The 21,319-nt window shown below is 40.8% G+C and overlaps 1 protein-coding gene across 10 annotated transcripts in view; it reads left to right on the top strand.

The window, feature by feature from the left end:
- The window catches only part of ADCYAP1R1 (ADCYAP receptor type I), a 154,397-nt gene that overhangs the window by 26,697 nt on the left and 106,381 nt on the right, over window positions 1-21,319 (top strand). For all 10 annotated transcript variants that reach the window (XM_066550616.1, XM_066550597.1, XM_066550587.1 and 7 more), the window contains exon 3: window positions 5,924-6,072. In XM_066550616.1, coding sequence (XP_066406713.1) covers window positions 5,989-6,072 — 84 coding nt within the window. In that variant the 5' untranslated portion in view covers window positions 5,924-5,988. The remainder of the gene's footprint in view (window positions 1-5,923; window positions 6,073-21,319) is intronic.

Here is a 21,319-nt window from a genome sequence, read left to right as displayed (position 1 = left end):
GGTCCAGGGCTGGGCTGCTGAGAGAATGAGCACAGTGGGTTCTGTGAGGAGCTGCAAAGATTATTAAGGAATTACAGCAAGAGATTTGGGGGGATTTTATCAATATGTAGAAATCCCTAATGAGAGGGTGCAAAGGAGATGGACCCAGGCTCTTCTCTGTGCTGACAAGAGGCAGCAAGCACAGACACACGGGAAATTCAGCTGTAAGATAACACTTTGCTCTTCTTAGAATGGTCAAATACTAAAAGAGGTTGATCAGATAAATTGTTGAGTCCCAACATTTGAGATATTCAGAAACTGATTGAGAATGGGTTTTGAATAACCTGCTGTTGGGCTGGACAATCTGCAGAGGTCCTTCCTACCCCCAGTTCTGAGAATCCTCTTTAGCAGTCATTCTTCTTGCAAAATAAATCATTGCTTTGACTTATTTCCTACACAAGTCCTCGTGGAAGTAAATGAAATTGATAATTCTACTTCATATAGAAATATTTAGACACCTAAGCTCTCATTTGCATATAAGAGTTTCAGCATCTGCAGTTTACAATTTCCTACTTTTGTAGTCACACCTTTATCTTTACTTTTAGAAAGGGAGTTCTAGTAAAATTTACAGGTGTCTTCTCAGTTTTATGCAAGGAAAAAAATACCAAAATCCTATTCCTCCAGAAAGTGAAAGGATTATTACTGAGCATTGCTAACAGACTTGGATATTCATTAACTAGGCATATTCTTATATGCCTAAGCCAGGCAGCAGCTGAATCTATTTCTTTCAAATATATCTATGCAAAATGGTTTAAGTGCTGTATCAGTTCCCTTTTAAATGTTGTTTTCTTAAGGAGCAATTTTCCTGCACAGTGAAAAAACTGGATACCAGCAGGGTCTGCCTGAATCTATCTGTCATGAATGGATATTTTTTAGCCTGTGATTCCCACACCAGCTCACATGTTAGAACAATGGGCAGCCTGCATCCCTCCTTGTGGACCATGCTGTGAAAAAATTCCATGTTTTTTGTGGACAACCCTTTCAGGCAAAGGTGTGCCAGTTTTGCCTGAGACTCTCAAGAGATTCATGTGCAGCTGAAAAAAAGTTTTGTCCTTTGTAGCAGAAAATCATTTCTGAAAGTCTATGTCTTGGATTCAGCTGCTGCCTGGCTTAGGCATATAAGAATATGCCTAGTTAATGAATATCCAAGTCTGTTAGCAATACTCAGTAATAATCCTTTTACTTTCTGGAGGAATAGGATTTTGGTATTTTCTTTTTCCTTGCATAAAACTGAGAAGACACCTGTAAATTTTACTAGAACTCTCTTTCTAAAAGTGAAGATAAAGGTGTGATTTCAAAAGTAGGAAATTGTAAACTGCAGATGCTGAGACTCTCATATGCAAATGAGAGCTTAGGTGTCCAAATACATCTTAGGCCTCCTGATGTAATGACCCTTTGAGTCCTGTTTTGTCATTGACAACAGACTTGGTGAGTGGGAACAAGGACTTGAGGGACTTCCCCAATTAAGTACATAAATGGAGAATAAAAGTCTTGTATTATAAAGGAAAGTAGAGTCAGACCCTTGGCTGCTGTGACCCCATGAAGAAGCTTTAATTTCAGCAAATTTAGAAAGTAGGTAAAAAAAAATCCACCCAAAATATTTAAACTTCGAGAAATAATAACTACTCTATTAAAGATAGTGGAAAGATCATGATGTTCTTTTCCTTTCCCTTAGTAGGGTTGCTCTTTGTGGAGTCTTTTCCATGGAAAGCTTTAGAGCTCTTGCTGTCTGGTATTAAATCTTCTTTTAGCTTTTCTGTGGCCTTAAACATATCAGCATCAATTTATTGACACCCAAAACAATCCCATTCCTTCTCAATCCCTTGTGGTAGGTGAAACTTCACTGTTTTTGGTTTCATATTGCTGATCCATATATTTCAGACTGGAGGGGGGATTATTCTGTCCAGATTTAGATACCCACAGTGTAGATGTCAACAAACAAGCTGGCTGTTTAGAATTCCTTTACACTCTGGGAGAGGAGCTGGAAGTTTAAAGGAGATGGTTAAAATAGGTCAGACAAAACACTTCCTTCACATGTCTGCTTCTCCCTGTTGATAAAAAAGGAAACTTGACAATGAGCTCATGTGTGAGGATGTCTCTCCCAGGTTTCTAAAATTAGGAGACATGTCCTAGGTCACTGAGGGGTTGATTTCCTAATTCTGCTCATTGCTGGTGAGCAGAAACGAGAGGAAGGGGCACTGTGCCTTTTTAATAAATGATGTAGCTGGAATAGCACATTTAGGAACTTACAGGAGGGAAATCATAAAATGCAGTGTGTTACCGAGAGCCTAAAGATAGAAAAATATTGGGTGCGTAATGAAAAGTGTTCCAGCCCTCAGGAGAGCTGGTCAGGGGGCTGGAACACCTCTCCTGTGAATTCAGGCTGAGAGTTGGGACTGCTCATCCTGGAGGAGAGAAGGATCCAGGGAGACCTCAGGGCACCAGCTTAAAAGAAGTCTGGAAAGGAACTTTTTGTGTCATGAAAGTCCAAGGGGGAGTGGCCTTAAATTGAAGGAGGGTAGATTGAGATTAGATATTAGGAAGAATTTCTTTACTGTCATGTTGGGGAGGCACTGGAGCAGGTTGCCCCGAGAAGTTGTGGTGTCCAAGGCCAGAAATCTGCTCTAGTGGAAGGTGGTCCAGTCCATGGCAGGAAGTTGGAATGATGATCTTTAAGGTTCCTTCCAACCCCAAACCATTCTAGGATTACATAATCACCTGTTCATATATTTTGCACCCAGTAATTATCCACCTGTGTTGATTCTTCATAGGGAAATGTTCTTCATGTCTCTAAGAAGCATTGGAGCAACTGTGCATGGGGTGGTTGACTTTTCTGAAATGTATTCAGTCTGCAAAACCTCAGTTTCTCCTGCACGTTGTCAGAAGCTTTCAGATTTCCTCACCTGGGCAGGAGCTTGGTTGTGGGGCAGGAAGAGGATGGGGTGGAAGGCCCTGGACACTGGAGTGAGATGAATTAAGTGATGAATTCCCATTGGATCATCACTGGCCTAAACCATTGTGGGCCAGCTTTGAAATTGTGTTGGTTTCCTTTCAAAGCACTGGCACACATCCCAGAGGACCACAGCAAGGAGCCCAGCAGATCAGGTGGATTATGCTGGGTGAGATCTCAGTAAGAGCTCATAACTGCCTTGGAGAGCCACAAAAAATCCTCTATCATTCATCAGAAATTTTCCTCAACTTCATTCATCCAGTGGGTGCACTCTGTGATGCTGTATAACAATTTCACCCATATTTGATCCTTTTGGACTTTTTATCCTTTTGAGGAATTATTTATTCCCTTTTTATGCCTTCCTGGGAGTAGTCCCATTGTACTAGAAAGGTAGAAAGGTCTCACTGTGTGGTTTTGTTCATTATTGACATCAGATTGTGCACTTGGCACTTGTGGGTTTCTCATGGAGGAATTGTCCTCACCAGCCTGCAGAGACCTTTTTAGATGGAGAAAGAAATGGGAACTTGCAGCAGAACAAGTTTTGTCAGAGCTTTTCCAGCCTGCCCTTGAAGCAACTCAGATGCTTTCATAAAGAATCTGCTGTGGCCCTGAAAGTGTTTCCAGGGGACAAATTCACCTTCAGAGGGGATGAATTATTTTCTTAAGTCACTAGGTGACCAGAACAATGTTCTTTTTCTTTTTTCTTCTTCATGTATATCATGCTTGAAACAAACCCCTGAAACCCATTCTGTTTTAGCAACAATCAGCTGATTTTCAGAGTCTCAGACACTTCTACAGCCCTTCTGTTGCACCAGAGATAACTGAAGATTATTTTGAGGAACTGTTTATCCCCAACTGAAAGGTGCAACCCCTCTGTTATTGGCTCTTCTGACTTCACTAATTTTAATTACAGTGGCAGATGCAGATAAAACAACCACATGAAGCATCAGTAATGAAATTATGGGATTTATCAACCAGTGACATCAGAAGGAAATATAATAATTCAAGCTTCCCTTCCAAGTTCAATACTGATATAATTATTTCTTTTTCTCAGTACTGAGTTTCTATTTCTCAATACTGAGAATCATATCAATTACTGATATAATTATTTCTTTTTCTCAACAGCATATTATATCAATATAGTATTGATATAATATATCAATACTATATATTTTTTAAAAGTTTATTTTTCTAGTATAACATAGGTGATAGTAGTTATTGGGGAGGTAGCTGGGCTTTAATTGGTGGTAGAGCTAACTACCCTTTAATAATAGAGATAAGTAGCACTTAATTAGTAATAGGTGGACTCTGAATGTATGTATAATATACATGCCAGGAACAGCTCAACAGCATAAAAGGTTCTGCTGCATGTCCAGGGCAGAAGTTCTGGTAGCTGTTATTCCCTAATAAACGCTCCAGTCTCCCCGGATGACACGAAGGTCTCAGCCCAGTATTTGGTGCAGGTTTCCATGACTACCTTGAAGGCAAAAAATTAAGTAGAGTCTTTTATTTTCCCTGCAATATATGAGAGAAAAGCCATGGAATGGTTTGCAGATGTTCTTGTTGTCTCTTTAGAGGCTCCTTTGACACTCAGACAAGACAGAAAACAGCCACCCTCCACTTTTCAAACCTAGGGGTTGCCAGGTTAAAGTAAGAGGTGTTCTAAAGGTCACCCCTTTTACCCAGGGCATCTGTATGTGTCCATCTCCTAGCCAGGCATCTCCCACCCTTCCACTGCATTTTGATCATTTCCTGATGCATTACAGAATGAAGGGACAGAATCCAACCTCCCCACCCCTCTCTGGCATTTCTGGACTGAGCTGCACACAGGAGTGCAAATGATCACGAAATAATTTCAAATCCAGTGGCTGTTAATGCATCTGTCTGGTTTTGTCTTGCTGCTGTTAATGGAATTCCAAGTCCTCATGGCTGAATGTCACCAGGGATGTTTGCTGTCCTCCTCGGCTGAGATCTTATCAATTGCTCATTATTTGATAAACCATCAGAAATACAGTTATTAAATTCAGTGCCAGAACAGAGCGTGAGTGACTGATCAAGTGAGGATAGAAGAAAGCAGATCAGTTTAGAGTGAATTTCATGAATCATTGTTCTCCCAAAACTTAGAGAGAGATTAATTTTCCTCTTTTATTTTTTAATTGAAAGACTCTCTCCTTTCTAAATGCTGATGTCCTGGCAGCGTGTTGCAGTCTGTATAAAAGTTGAATGTCCTTTGGTTCTAAAAGTTATTTAACAAGTCATTCCTTTACAAATCAAAGTAGAATAATGAGAAATAAATCCAAATCTTAAATCACATTCCCCCCAGTCCTCAATTCTTTCAGGGCAGAGGCCAAGCAATGGAAATCACAGATATGGGTGACATTGTTGTTCATATAAATCATTCCTGATTATGTCCTGGATGAATCCTTAGCCTGAGACTACAATTCATTCTTTTGCCCCACTACTGCCAAGTTCTCAGAAAGGTTATAAACAAGCTTATTAGCAGGTTGTTAACAAGTCTGGCAATGGATTTTGTTATCTGGACAACCTGTCTTGGAAGCCAGACCCCTAAAAACCCCCCAGACAATTTTGCTTTTAAGACGCTCCTGAAGATCATGAAGTGCAAACCACAACTTCAGACAGGTCTTTTTTTTCTTGTTCAAAATAATCCACCCTTTCTCCTCCCCTGGGTACAATTTAGGTGCTTGCAGCTACAGAACCTGTTCCAGCATTTCTTTGACACAAGTTACTGATCACACCAAGTCCTTTGCCTTTAAATTAGATATCCAAGACCACCTTTAAAATATGCAAAAGCCTGGTTGACCTCTAATAAGTGCCACTTGCAGCTCAAGTGTTGGGTTCTCTGTTTTCTGTCCATTTCTTTTTCATTCTCTCCGTGGTTTACATATTTATAATAATTTTCCTCTTTTGTTGCAGAGATCTTGATGTGAAGACCTCAAAATATCAACAGAGCCTGTGCTTCAGTCCTAATCTCAGTGTTCATGAGCAAAACTTGTCCAAAATTAGGAGAGAAAATGGCCATCAACTGGAAGGTCTGCTTCTTCAGCCTCGCATTGCTTCCTGTGGTAAGGAAAAATGATTTTATTTGCATTGTTCTGATGTACATCCATGTTCTCCAGGCCAGCACGTGCCAAGAGAGAAGGATCTGCTGCTGCCACTGATTCTGGATTTTTCTGGGTGGTCTCATAGTTTGGGTAAAGACTTTTCCAGCCTCCTTTGTTAATGAATTAGGACTGTGATTATTGCTCATCCTTAGAAGGGCAAGTCCATCCCTTGAGGGCATTTGTTCACTGTTTTTAACCAAGATTCAAAATAAAATAAAGTAATAATTAGAAAAAAAAACAAACACCAAAAAAACAAAAACAATGTGTCTTCTGTTTCAAATCCATTGGTTTAAAAATATCTTTTTTTTTCCAGACAGAGTGATAAAATTAAATATTCCCTTCATCCCCCACTATGAAACTTAAACCTTGAGATATTCCAGGCAGTGCTTTTGGAGGCCTCCATTTTCAGAGGAGCAATTTGAAGAAAAAATACAAATGGGACTCTAAAGATACTAAAGGCTCTTAAAGTCGTCCATCATCTTTCTGAAGATATTCAACTCTTTATGAAGATGACAGGGATTAATTTTCCCCACAAGTCTTTACTTGCTAAACAACGTGCTCTTCCATTAATAACTCTGAATTGTAACTCTCCCTCTCCATTGTCCCCACACGCAGTGACTGCACCTCTCCTCACAAAACAGCCACAAACCCACTGAAAAAAGGTTTTTTTTTTCCCTTTGTAGCTGTGAGGAGTCATACACAAGCCCTGCAATAACCTCTTGTTGCATTCAGCACAATTCTGTGTTAAACCATTGCTCACAAATGTGCTTTTCAGCTCTTCTCCTGGAGCATTGCTCACAGGGGTTCAGTGACAAACAGCACCGGGATTTCAATCCTCCAGCTCATTCCCCTAAAGACCCTTCTACAGCTTCCATGCAAATGCTTTGCACTTGCTTAATACACAGAATATTTTCACATTTGTGCACTTTAATAGTCAGTGTTTGAAAGAATTCATGACATTTAGTTGGTTTTATTTTTAAATGACAGCTGTTTATAGTGATGATGGTGTGACCAGAGCATCTTTTAGCAGTTGTTGCAGAGTTTTTTGCTCTTGTGTATCGATTATGTGGCCTGTCTTCTACCATGCATACAGGCAGCACAGAGAACTTGGTTTTACTTTGGCACACAAAAATATATTTTATTTCCTTCTGGCTCTTATTTAGAGTCCATTTCACTGCACATCTGAAATGTGGCATAATTCAGCTAAATTCTGTAGAATTGGGTTGGAACTGGTACTGTAGCTGTGTTCATTCAAATAATCCAGTCCTTTACATATAAATATATGGCCTTGGAATTTTTATGTAGAGCATGGCTCCTGTGACTTTTCCTTAGATTTCCTGCTCAGGTAGAAATGATCACTTATTGAAAACTGAGTATGTTTAATTTTTATAATACATCTCTAAAAATACTACTGTGAACTTCATCTAAGCTAATGGGGAGGGGGGGAAACCCCCAAATTTAACCTGATTTAAGTACTGGGAGATTCCTGAGTATAAAATGAGTTTAGCTTCAATTCAGATGCTGGTTTTGGACATAGAAATGTTGATGACATGGATCCTGCCCTGGGAGAAACTGGAAAGCTGAATTCCTGGCCATGCAAGCATATTTTTCAGACTGCAACCAAAACAATTAAATGATCAAAAGACAAAAGGCATTTTTGTTAAATGACCAAGAGCCTTCAATATTTCAAGATTTTTGGTGCTCAGCTCGAGACCCTTGAAAGGTGTCCTGTTATTTAGAGGTGAACAGTTTTTAATTAAGGGAAATAAATGAACAAATCTCTTGAGCTCTCAGATGTGTGACCTTCCTGGCAGATGGAGAAGGACAGCAAATTCCCAATTGCTCACGTTTCAGGACATAACTGTGGTTGCTGAGCTGGATAATTAGTGATCAGCTCCAGCTTGTGGAAAGAACAGTTCTTAATGAAATACCAAATAGCAAACCAGAGCTAATAAGAAAAAAAACTGGGGTTTTTTTGCTGCTTCTGCAAAGTTTGTGATCTTCTTCATAAGGTTTTACTGCAGTCTTTTGCAGGAATCCAGACATTAAAGTTAACCATTTAACACACATGAATTTGTGTGTTTGCTCACCACAGAGATTACACAATGATTTGTGTATAAGTATTCATTTCACATGAAATCCCTACATTTCTTTTCACAGACCAGATTTCAGGAATGATATAATGTTATTTATGTTTCTTCCCTTGCTGTCATTCTTTTGCAGTTCTTGTGGTAACACATTTCTCTCCACTGGGGCACACCCTTTCCCTGTGAGCCATCTGTAATGTGCTCTGCTCCTGACCTCAAATTGGCACTTCCCTGTCATGCAGATTTTCCAATCTTCTACCAAGGGAGTGGATGTGACTTTTAAAATAATTAGAGTAATTGAAAGTCATCTTAGACTCCACAATGTTCCTGGAGAAAACTGTTTATGTACTGCTTTCCTCCAAGCACATCTGGTCAGACCCATTTTACCCACAAAAGCCCCAAACTGATGTCCACATCCATAAACAAATCAAGAAAAGACAAAAAGAGAACAAAGCATGGGTGGGAAATTCCAGGTGGCTTCAACTATAGGCTCTGACCAGACAGCAAGAAAATAATATGCTAAGAAATAATTTAAAAATACAATTTTAAGGCAGTTCTAACCATCAGAGTCAAGGGTGGTTCAGTTTTCAGGCTGGTCTGCATTAACCTAACTTTAAACCCCTCAGGACTGAAGGCACCATGATGCCTTCAAGGCCTTCAGAGGAATTCTTGAGCTTTACTTTTTTCTGCCATTTAAGTGCTTTCCTAGATTGAAATACCAGTGTTGCTATTTTAGCTGGTTTTAACCCATTTCTTCTGTCTCAGCTCTTCCCAGTAGTTTCCATTCTTTGCTTTGGATGAAACTCTGAACAACCTGGGACAGGGGGAAGAGTCCCTGTCCATGGCAGGGGGTTGGAACTGGATGATCTTTGAGGTCCCTTCCTACTCAAACTTTTCTAGAATTCCATGATGTCTTTTTTTTCGTATTTTGATTTTTCTGACTGGTACTTGGATTGACTTTGCATTTCATTCATCTGTGATAACATTGGGCTATGTGCTGTTGTTGTGGGGTTTTTTAATTGGAAAATATTAACGAAAGTCATCATAAAATTATGGAGAAGAAAGGATCCCAAACCATCATTCCTTTGTCTGGTTCCAAATGTACTTGAGAAAACAATGAGTTTCATGACTCACAAAGTTGGCTTGGTGTATGAACTGAATTTTAAATGTAACTGCAATGCAGGTGTTCCAACTGTCCAGAATAATTCCGTCTGATGTATTTCTTCACCTAATACTTGGAATTTCTTGTGGGTACGTATTTGATATTGCTACACTTAAATATTTCCAGTGGCAAAGTATTCTGTGTAATGTTTGATCAGCTGGGAAGAAAGTTCTCCTTTAAAAAAAAAGAGAAATATGGAAAAGGGAAGGTGCAAGTGATGCCTCTTGTGTAACAACACTGAAGTGTGATCTCTGAGTGAGAGTCAGGTGGGCAAACACAGATTGGGATGTGCAGGCAGCACTTCACAGAGCAGAGAATGAAACTGGATCTGATGGGAGTTAAGCAATTCATGAAGAGCTGAGGAGAGGAGCTGAAGTGTTTGCTCAGCCCCTGTTTGCTGCAGGGGGGAATATTTCTCCATTTTCTCAGGGTGTGTAGAGGCTACAGAGCAGAGAACTCTCTGAATCCTCCATTATTCATCCCTGGCTGTCAGTCCCAGTGCCAGGCTGCCTTCAAATAGAATCATCTGCCTTCCAGCCTCTGTTATTTTTAAAAGATGAGGCGCAGTGTATTTCAGACACAATATTCTACAAGTTTCTCTCCCAGCCTGCAATGTTTGTAAGCCTAGCCCAAACGTGAGGCTCCTCAGGCACAGACATAAAAGCTTGGATTGGTCTCTGCTCTTTAAGCAAACCATTTTATTCCATTCCAGGGCTTAATGAGAGAGCTTTTAATGAGTTTACCTGCCTGGTGATTTGTAGCATCTCATAACCCTGTTAGAGAAGTCAAGCTCTCTGTAGGACTGCAGGTTTCTCAAACACAGTGCACAGCTGCATGTGACTTCCCTGTTATTTATGTAAAGAAAAGATAAATATTTTATATACAAACACAGCCTGGAGACTGCTGGGAATGTTCTCCATAGGAGATGAAAGCTCAGCTAACCAAGGCATTAATGCTGCTGGAGCTTTTCCATTTCAATAGGAGGAGCTGGTGCTGGGGGCAATCTGGAGAAAATAGCAACCTCTTAAAAGCCTTGTTTAAAATAGAAAAACAAAGTCTTTGGATGTGTAATACTGGGTAAAACAGTGCCAAAGAGAAGGTTCAGAATTCTGGTATCACAAAAAATCGTCTGAGAAAATCAGCGTGGCCAAACCACAGAGGCCTTGGTGACAACCAACTTCAAGAACATTCCAGAGGCACAAAAATTAGGATTCCAAGTCCCAGAAGTTTGTTACCATGTCAGTTAGGTGGGGTAGGATCTTGCAGAGAGTGCCAGAGTGAGAGTGGGATTCCTCCTGCCATATCTCTAACTCTCTGTGGATTTTTTTATGAGAAAATTCAGTGTTTTTACACTCCTGAAGGTGGTGGGAGCCCTGGATATTGTGTTGGTGCTCTGTCTGTGCACCAACTGTAGCCTCACCTGGGCACCTCAGGTGCCAGTCAGGATTATTGCAGAAGCTAAAGAAATGTAAATGTTAAAATGTAAAAATGTTACAATGTTTTTAATAGAATTATAGGATGGTTTCTGTTGGAAGGGACCTGAAAGGTCAGGTGTCCTGGGCAGGAACACCTCTCAACAGACCAAGACTTTCAGAGCCCTGTCCAGCCTTGTCTTGAAGATTTTTAAGCTTTTTAAGCTGATTTGTACAAAAGATAAATGACAGGGGGAGAAAAAAATTAGAAATACATATATTCTACCCAAATATGGTTCATAACACTGTGAACAAACACAGGCATCTACCACAACTTTCCTTTGGACAGACAAAGTATCTCAGTCTTAGAAACGCAAAGCGGGAGGTAACAAAGCAAAAAACAGTTGCCCTATTTTATATTAAAATGTTCCTTTTTTTGCCCTCTGGAAGCAGCAATAATTTCTGTGAGAGGCAAATAAAATGGTGTCAACACTGATTTGAAGGCATTAATCATTGTGACCTTTTTTTTTTTCTTCCCTGCTGCTTTTGCATTCATGAGCTTGCAGGAGGGTTGGATGAGCGGTCAAATAACAAACGGGGCATTAGAAAGAGTTCTTAAAAAAGGAGGCTGTAATAAAAAAAATAAATTAATAAAATCAGAATCAGTGATTTTTCATGTTGCTCAGCTGTTAATAGCCAGCTCCTGGAGGAGGGATAGTTTTCAAGTCTCTAGACTTCAAGAGTGCTGCCTGCAATGCCTTGGGTTTACTGACTCAGCAGCCCAGGAGGATTTCCTGTGCAGGCAGCTTGAGGAGAGAGCTGTGATGCAGAACCAAAGCTGCATGGAGAGGAGGGGGAAATGGGAGCAAAAAAAGCAGCAAGAGAGGGCAAAAATATGAAAAAAAAAATCACATTTACAGCACCATTCCTCTGTTAGGGATTTGCCTCTTGTATTCCCTTCTGCCCCTCTCACCAGGGCTTGCAATAAAGAGATTTTTCCCAATCTGTGAAATGAACCCTGGTGCTCCTCAGAGTGAAGGTGGCTGAGCCCTGCCTGGGGGTCAGGGAATGATGTTGGAATCCTTCCTGGGGGAGCAGGTGGGGTCAGTGGCTCCCACCCCACAAACTCTGCAGACCAAACTTCCAATGATTGTCTGAGCCCAGCTGTGGGACTGGGAAAGCAGAGTTTGCCAGGCTTCCAATGTGCTGTGCTCCTGACCTCAAACTGGCACTTCCCTGTCATGCAGATCTTCCAATCTTCTACCAAGGGAGTGGATGTGACTTTTAAAATAATTAGAGTAATTGAAAGTCATCTTAGACTCCACAATGTTCCTGGAGAAAACTGTTTATGTACTGCTTTCCTCCAAGCACATCTGGTCAGACTCATTTTACCCACAAAAGCCCCAAAACTGATGTCCAAAGGAATAACAACCTAGCTGTTCAACATGGCAGCTGTTTAAGCTCTGTGAGACCCCTCAGAAAGCCCTGCCAGCCCTAAACCCTAAAGTTCCTGTCAGTGCCATCCCCAGGGCACAGAACCCAACCCCACAAACCCTCCTGTGTTTCCCTGGGCAAGGGGTGAGTTGCTCACTCCTGGGAAACTTGTTCTCCTGACAAGAAAGTTGTGTTTCTCTCAGATTTATTTTCCACGTGTGGAAGTGCAGATTTTGGAGCTGTGGATCCCATCTGTACCAAAATCTGATGATCTCTGTGATCCTTTACTTCCATGCCAGTTTTGCCCAAAAGGACACCATGAATGAATCAGAGCTGCCTCTGAACTTTCCTATGTGTGTGTTAGGGCTGAGTTCTGCACCTAAATAAGTCAGGAAATTCACTTAGAGCAATAATTAGCCCCCTAAATGTTGGATATGTGGATTAGAATCAGAGAATCCAGGAATGGTTGGGGTTGGAGGTGACCTTAAAGCCCATCCAGTGCCACCCTTGCCATGGGCAGGGACAACTTCCACCATCCCAGGGTGCTCCAAACCCTGTCCAACCTGGCCTTGGGCACTTCCAGGGATCCAGGGGCAGCCACAGCTTCTCTGGCCAAGCTCTGCCAGGGCCTCAGATGAAGATATTTATCTATGTTTATATATAATTTTGATTTTTCTATAATTAATGTTCTTCTGTACTTGGTGATTGGCGCTTCTAGACATTGGTAAAACCCATCCTAAAATCCTCCTGATGCTCTCTTTATTGCAGGCCCCTTAAAAAAATTATTTTAGACTAAACTTTGGTCTCTTTAGTTTTCAGAAATCTCATTTTTATTGGGCATGTATAATAAATGTTATGTGCATCAGGAATAGATGACTGTAACTCACCCGTGCCCAATTGATTGTCTTGAATTTTCAGCATCTTGTGACTCATCCTGGTAGGGAGGTTTGTAAGGTTATCACAAATGCTGTTTACTACTCTTGGTTCAAGGAACACATTTTTAAAATTCAATATTAAATGTATGCTCTTGTATGAGTGAGGGCAGATGCCAATGGATCTTTGTGTCTGGAGTAAAAAAAAAATATTATAAATGCATCCATTAAATACTTCAGAATCATCATAAAAACACTCCAAACCCAAAGAAGATCTATTTTAAATAAAACAGGAAAAATATTTTCCCCACAGAACAACATTTAAAAAATATTCTGTGGTACTTTCACAGAATTATTACTTCCAATAGAGTTCAAAGAATCCAATCTCACTTTAAATCACTTTTCCCCCTTTTTTTGCATCCAAGATTTCTAGATACTTATTTTCTTCAAACAAGAAACAATATAGAAATGAACACTTTTTAACACTACTCAGCTCTTTTAGAAAGAAACAAATGCCAGATGCTTGTGGGTTTTGGGGTTTTTGGGTTTTTTTGTTTGTTTGTTTGGGTTTTTTAATGGTTTTTGTGGGATTTTTTTTTGGTTTTTTGCTATCAATATGGTTTAGACTGTAAATCCAATCAACGTGTTGAGGGAAAATCGTCTCAGGGAACATCTTTGAGGCAGATTTAATTTGTTCTGGGGAGTTTGATGGTTTCCCAACCTTTGTGCATGCTCAGTGCCTGACCTCACCCTTCCACCCTCCTCTGGATCTGCATTTCTCTGGAGGATTTCAGAGTGATAAAGGATTTTACTGTTCCTGCCCTTCCCAATAACGCGTTCCTGCAGTGCCCTTTTCTTGTTCTGTGGTCTCCTTTTGGAGTGCAAAAATTCTCTAAGGGAATATTAATTCTCTAAGAGTTTTAGACAGAAGAAAACACTTTATCTGCTCTCTCCTCTTTCCAAATGATTTTGGCCCCACAGTCTCTCTCAAGCTCAGAATCTGTGATCAAAATGTGTTATTGAGGGGGTATTTAGGCTTAAATCCAGGATTTCCTTGGGTTTGAAGACTTCTACAACAGTTTGTCAACAATTTCACCCACTGATAATTTCATATTTGGGAAGGGGAAGTCCATAGATTTTAATTTGGTTGTTTTTCTTCCCTAATAGCCACATCTGAACATTTTTTATATTTGACATAAAACTGTTTTTTAGGCATTTACTTTATGCTTTCTTGTTTGCTAAAGGCTTGCAAGATAACTGATAATGCAAAATGGAGACTGAGTAGGATTAGAGATATGCTAAAGCTCAAGGGTAGCAAGTTGTTTTCACTTCCTCAGAGATATTAAAATGTTCTTTTCCTTGCTGCCTTCTGGCTGAGCTGGTTTTAGTTATTAGGTCTCTGTTAGTTATGATAATTTTCTCCATTATTTAAAAAACATAAAAGAAATAACAGATTTGCTCTGTAACAGCAGTTAAATTCTCATGTAATTTCAATCTAAGTCCATTTTAGCACCTCTTCCAGCAACATAAATATGTGGGATCTAAGCCTTTTGGCCATCATATGTTGTTTATTTTGTCTGAACTCATTCAGAAACACCAGGTGAACAAACTGCATCTCATTTAAAATAATCATTTGCTCTCACTGTGTATTTTCAGTTTAAAATGTTTGCCCCCCCCCCAAAATGATGAATTTACTGTTCATCCACAAGTGGCTGTAGCTCTGGGAATTCCCAGGAACTCTTCCTTTGCAGAGCAGCTGTGGGAGAGCCAGGAATTTTGTACAGCATCAGTGGGAATGGGTGGAAAGATGCTGAAGGGCTTTTAAACCCTTAGAACAGGAAAATAATATGGTCACGTATATGGAAATATATTGATTTTTCTGTTCCTCTATGTCATCCATGTACCCTTGACACCTGAATGCTGTGGGTCAGTTCAACTAAATTTGACAGAAGAACCACATTCTCAGAAAAATTAATTTTCTAATGGTTTAATGTGAGTTTTTAGGCAGAGATTTGTTCTTGATTCCTTACAGAAATATAAATTTCACAAGAAACTCAATAAACTGCAGCTGTGGGAATGCCAGGAATTTTGTACAGCATCATTGGGAATGGGTGGAAAGATGCTGAAGGGCTCTTAGTACCCTAAGAAAAGCAAAAAGTATCACATATATGGAAATATGTTGATTTTTCTATTCCTCCATGTTTTCTATTCCTCCTTCAAACCTGAATGCTGTGGGTCAGTTCAACTGAATTTGACAGAAGAACCGCATTCTCAGAAAAATTAAATTTCCAACAGTTTCATGTAAATGTTTAGGCAGAGATTTTTTTCTTATTTCCTTACAGAAAGGTAAATTTCATGAAAAACTCAATAAACTGGTTAGACAGAAGAGTGTCCAGACTGGAGCTCATCTTAGGACAAGGGTTGATGGCTTTCAACTGAAAGAGGGGAGATTAAATGGGATATCATGAAGAAATTTTCCTTTTTAGGGTGGTGAGGCCCATTTGTCCAGGGCTAAGGAGCTCTGGCTGACTCTTGGCTTTCAGACATTCTGAGCTTTGTATCTTCAGTATCCTGAAATGATTTGGAGAATTGTTTCCCCAGCATGTGAAATTGTTTTTACTTGATGACCAATGACAGCCACCTGTGTCGAGGCTGGGAGCAGTCACAGGATTTTATTATCATTCCTTTCTATTGCCTTCGGATGAAATCCTTTCTTCTATTCTTTTAGTATAGTTTTAATATATCACTTTCTTTTAATATAATATATATCATAAAATAAAAAATAAGCCTTCTGAAACATGGAGTCAAGATTCTCATCTCTTCCCTCGTCCTGGGACCCCTGCGAACACCACCACAAGTTGTGGTGGCACCAAGCCCAGCAGAGCTCAAGGAACTTTTGGACAATTCTCTCACCTGGTGGGATTTTTGGGGTGTCCTGTGCAGGGTGAGGAGCTGGACTCAATGGTCCTTATGAGTCCCTTCCAACTGAGGATATTCTGTCACAAATGAAGTGGGATCTGGAATTTTCAAGCTCAAATACATAAGATTGAGGTGTCTTAGTCAACAGTCAGGGACCCCACTGATCTGGCATGCACAAAAACCCCAGCAGAACTCTCACCTCTTTCTCCAGGGTGCCAACTTATTGACACTTCTCACCTTCAGCACATTAAATTTAGGAAGAGATGCTTGAACATACCAGCCAGCACTTCCTATCTGTCATGCAGAGCTGCAGCCATTTATACTTTGGCTCTAAACCCTATTTTTTTTTTCCCTTTCTTGAAAAAGAAAAATGGTCTCTTGTTTAAATATGTAAAAGGCTCTGATTTTCAAAGGCTGTGCATTGCAGTCAGCTGCCAACAGCACAGCTGAGGCTTCTGCTAGCCCGGGCAAGAGCCCCTGTGCCACCAGCTCTGCATCCACAATGTCCCTGTACCTGCCAACACTTCAGAAATGTCTTTTTATTAATTTTTTATTTAAAAAAAAACCCAAGTTTTTCTTTTTCTTTTTAATTTTCACTATTTTTTTTTTTGTGAAATGCAGATTAACTGCTGTCACAGTTGAGAACAACAGGACTTGTGCTGCCAGGTTAACAAAATCCACTCTGTTCTTTAGTACCGCATCCCTTTCCTGGGGAGATTTCTGTGTGGCACAAAAGGCAGAAGATGCTGGAGCAGAATCTGGGTCATGACAAGGCTCTGACAGCGAGACCTGTGGCTTTTCTGTCAGGGTCTGAAAGGCAGCCAGGCCCTGCTGGTTTGTTTGGAATGAAGTCACCCTTTAAGGGGGAGATCTGCTGTTAACACCAGAGCATCTCAATCCCTGCCTGTTGTCCCTCCTTAAATCAAACCCTACCCTGCAGTGAAATAAGAGTAAAACAAGGATTTCAGGGTGGGTAAGCAATCTGGCACTGGGTTTGGTTTGATTTAGTTTGGTTTCTAGTAATTCTGCAATGCTGTTTTGTAATATTTTGTAATATTCAACATTTCTGAACTTTTTGAAACCTCCTGGAGGTTCAGCTCAGGAAATGTTGTGTAGGGTTTTCTAAGGAGGACTCATGAGCAGTGCATGGGTGATAAATTCATTTTTGCACACCTTTTGTGCTCCTATCCTGATGCCATGTGAAATAAAGCATTCAGATATGGAATCACATGGATAGGAAATGCACTTTTTGCAGGATTAAGGAGTAAGTTGCATTTTTATATCATGGTTCAGAAGAACTTCGAGTTGCAGTTTGTAATGGCAGAGTATTCTTGATACAGCAATAGCAAATAATTGGATTAATACATAAAATATTAGGAAAATGGAACAAAATAGAAAAAAATTTGGAAAGAAAGAGTGAGCTGCATGTAAAACATACTTGCAGCAAGAACTGCTCTCAAATATGTTGCTCCATGCTAGTCCAGATTTTTACACAGTAGGTTATCCTTCCAAAACCTCAAATTTTGAGGATCTCATCCCATAGCAATATTCATTTAAAAAAATTAAAAAAAAATAAAAATCAGTAGTGTTCAGGGGCAACTTCAACCAGGGAAGATTTTTCCAGGGTATAGGAAGGCTCCAGCTGTTAATAGCAAACAATTCTGGATATTCTGCCAAGGCTGTGATGTGGACCAGAGGTTTCATCTGTTTTGTTCTGGTCATTTGCTGTTCCATCTCTGCTCTTCTCCTGTATCTGCTGCTCTCAACCCCTCAGAAAAGGCATTGAGGTGGATGTGTCTGAATTTTTCATAATGTGTAAAAAGAAAAGCCCTCTAATTGTCACACCTTGTCTGAGATGTTCTGGAGTTCAGCTCTTGTGATTGAAGAAAGGAACTGGGTGTGATTGTGTTTCCCCGTCTCTCAAGCTCCTGTGAAAATGGCAGTAATTAATTACTGCTTCTTTTGGTTTTATTGTGGCTAAAGCACAGTTCCCTGCTGACTGTGAGTCTGGGCCTCTCTTTTATGTTATCTCTGAAAGAATTTTGTGGTTTCATTGTTCCTTTGAAATGTCAGGGATGGGGAATTGAGGTCCAAAGTAATTTTTCATCACCTGTTCACTGCATGTCCTTGAGAGGGGCACATTTGTGCTGCATCCAGATCACAAGGCATGATCCTAATTCAGAGCTGCATGTTCTCAGGCTCTGAAAATATAATATATATAAAATATAAATAATATGACTATAATGTAGGTTATAGGGTTAAAGAAAAAAGGCCAAGTCTCCCACTGAAAGTCATTATTTGTTAATATGCATTATTGGAGACATTAAAAGATTTAATGAGTTAAATACTATAAAACAGGTAATGTGTCTTCCTAATCACAGTGGTATCCAGAGCATCATTAAATGACATCAAATTGTCATTTTTAAGCTTACAGATGCCCAAGACAGAAATGCTGCATGTGGTTAAACAGCAATGAATTACAAACATACCAAATCCCTTCTGCTGCATCAGTGGGGGAATTGTGTTGGTGGAACTGATCACTCCTCTGGCAGGGATTTATCTGCCCAGAGCTTGGTTATTCACTGTCAGGAATAGGATGGTGGCACTGTGCACCATCAGAGGTTTTGTTTCCTGAGAATTACGTTGAAATTATTCTGTTCAAGAGCTGTTTCCAGATATTTAAATGCTGGTGATCAGCCATGTGCCCACTGCTTCCATCTCCCAGTGATGCCTTGTGCAGGCTGCCCTAGAGCTGAGGCTGGACAGAGCTAAAGAACAAAGCAGGGATTTATTAAAAGGCCTCCATGGATGCACCTTGGGCAGCACAAGAGCCCAGCCAGGGCTGCACCCAAGATGAACCAAAATGGCCCCAAAATGCACCAGCGCTCCCGGGGTCTCTCCCTGGGATCAGTTCTGCTCCATTTGCATCTTGCAGTTCATTGTCCCATTCCAGCTTTAGCCCCTGCAGTCCCACCCTGCTTGTTTTTCTCTCTCCAGCCCACGGGGTTTGTGCTCCTGGGCTGAGATTTGGATCATTTGTCCTTGGTGCCCAGCTGGAGCAGGAATTGTTTTGTCTCCCTGCTCTGTGCACAGAGCTCAGCATGCCCTGATGTGAAGCTCAGACCCACACACTAAAGCAGCACAGAATCTGAAAATATAAAAGCTAAACCTGAGGCATCAGGCCTATACAGTCTGGGGTGCTGAAGGTGAAAGAATAAGGCACAAATCAGAGTTTCCAAGAAGGAGGATGGGGATGTGATCCACCAGTGGTGGATCTGCAGCCACTTGTGTCACCTTGGGATCCCATTTTTGTTACCAGCAGGACACAAACACTGACACAAACACTGACACTGTAAGTCTCCTTCTCTCTTTTTTTTCACCCTGATAACTTAAGTCTTAAATATTGATCGAAACCAACTGTCCAAAGCATTACTTTGCTGTGAGAGGTGTTTCCTGATGCTCCTCAGCAGCACAGCTCTAAGACAGCCCTAAAAACAGAGATAAGGTGACTGCCAATAGGCAGACAATCCTAAAAGCAGGAACTTTTCTTTGCTAGATCACCTAATAAAAGTGGCATTAGCAACACACTCTGTGGTATAAACACAGACTGCAGGATCACGGTGGATAAGAATATTAGAGGGGAAAAATTTGGAATTTTCTATTTTGTGGAAAATTCAGTTGTTTTAATATCTTTTGTCATCCTGCAGGACTGTGTTAATATATCTCAGCTTTTTTTCTTCCTTATTTTTTTCTTTTTATCCTCTAATTTTTTTGCTTGTAGGATTTTGTTTGTGTGTTTGTTTGTTTGTGTGTTTGGTTTGGTTTGTTAGCTTAAATTTATTTTTCCCCCCTTGGAGGAGATTGCATCACCTTTTAAAACTCAAAGTAAAAATTTTCCTTACCCCTAAACAGGATCTAAGAGAGCTGCAGAGAGACTTTTGACAAGGGTTTGTAGTGATAGAACAAGGGGGAATGGCTTCAAACTCCCAGACGGCAGGGTTAGATGGGATTTTATGAAGAAATTTTTCCCTGAGAGGGTGGGGAGGCCCTGGCCACAGGGTGCCCAGAGAAGCTGTGGCTGCCCCATCTTTTCCTTTCTGATCCCTTTAGCTGAGCCCCACGCTGGTGCTCTGACATCCCATTCAGTCTGCTCCCTTCTTTTCTTCGGAAAAATGCACTTAATTCCCCTCCTTGAGTTTTCCCAGCAAAATAGTGATGAAACCTTCCAGAAACAAGAAGGAGAAAGAAAGGCTGGCTGAGAACACAACTCTAAGCGCAACCTTTTGTACAAAGATTTGATTCCTTTGGGGTTTTTTCCAGTTGTGAAGTGATTTGTTTTTCATCCTCCACTTCAGCACAATACCCAACCCAATGTCTGTGAGCACTGAAAGGAGAAGGAGGGAAGTTGAGAATAAGCTCAAGCACTCCCAATTACCACTGCTATAATGAGCTTTTTGCCTTCCTTCTCCAGTGGTCTCCCCATTCCCAGAGCCCCTTTGGGGAATATTGGAGTAAGAGCTGCAGCACGAGGCATCCACTGGAGCTGCCTGCAGGGAGGAGAGAAAGGGAAGAACGTGTGTGCTAGCTGAGGGCAAACAGCTTTAATTTAATTAGCAGATTAATTAAAGCTTCCTCCCCTGGGCAGGGTAAGTGTGTGTAGAAAGTGTTTCTGCAGCCTCCCGTAGCTGTTCATCAACGTGTTCCTGTTCCAAGTGTGACTCAGATGGGGCTCCATGATCTTGCTGGGAGCCTCTACAAAGCAAATTTCCTGTCAGGGACCTTTTCTCTTCAGGGTTTTGTTTAAATGCAGTGAAGTATAAATGGGCAAATAATAACAAGTAATGGCAAGATGTTGCTTCGCAAATGAACGTGGCATCCAGCGGCACGACAGCTGCAGAGCTCCTGAGAGCTTCTCTGTTTCCCAACATCCCCACAGTGAGAGAACCCTGATGTCAGCAGATTCCCTCTGTGAAAGTCCTCAAAAGTTCTTTCCAGAGTGAAAAATCATTCAAGAATTTTTGAGAGCCTTGAATCTGCACACTTTGCACGTGTCTTGAGGAAAGCAGAGAAGGCCAACGGTGTCCTGGGCTGGATTAAGGGCAAAGGCAGGAGATGCAAGGAAATGTTTATCCCCATCTACTCAGCACCTGATGGATCAGTTGTACATCATAGAATCACAGAATGGTTTGGGTTGGAGGGCAACTTAAAGATCATCCAGTGCTACCCCCTGTCCTAGGCAGGGAGACCTCCCACTGTCCCAGGTTGCTCCAAGCCCCAATGTCCAGCCTGGCCTTGGACACTTCCAGAGATCCAGGGGCAGCC

The sequence above is a fragment of the Molothrus aeneus genome, chromosome 1 (assembly GCF_037042795.1).
Source record: "Molothrus aeneus isolate 106 chromosome 1, BPBGC_Maene_1.0, whole genome shotgun sequence".
Taxonomy (NCBI): Eukaryota; Metazoa; Chordata; class Aves; order Passeriformes; family Icteridae; genus Molothrus; species Molothrus aeneus.
Note: the sequence above shows the minus strand (reverse complement) of the source record. Positions and strands in the feature narration are given on the sequence as shown.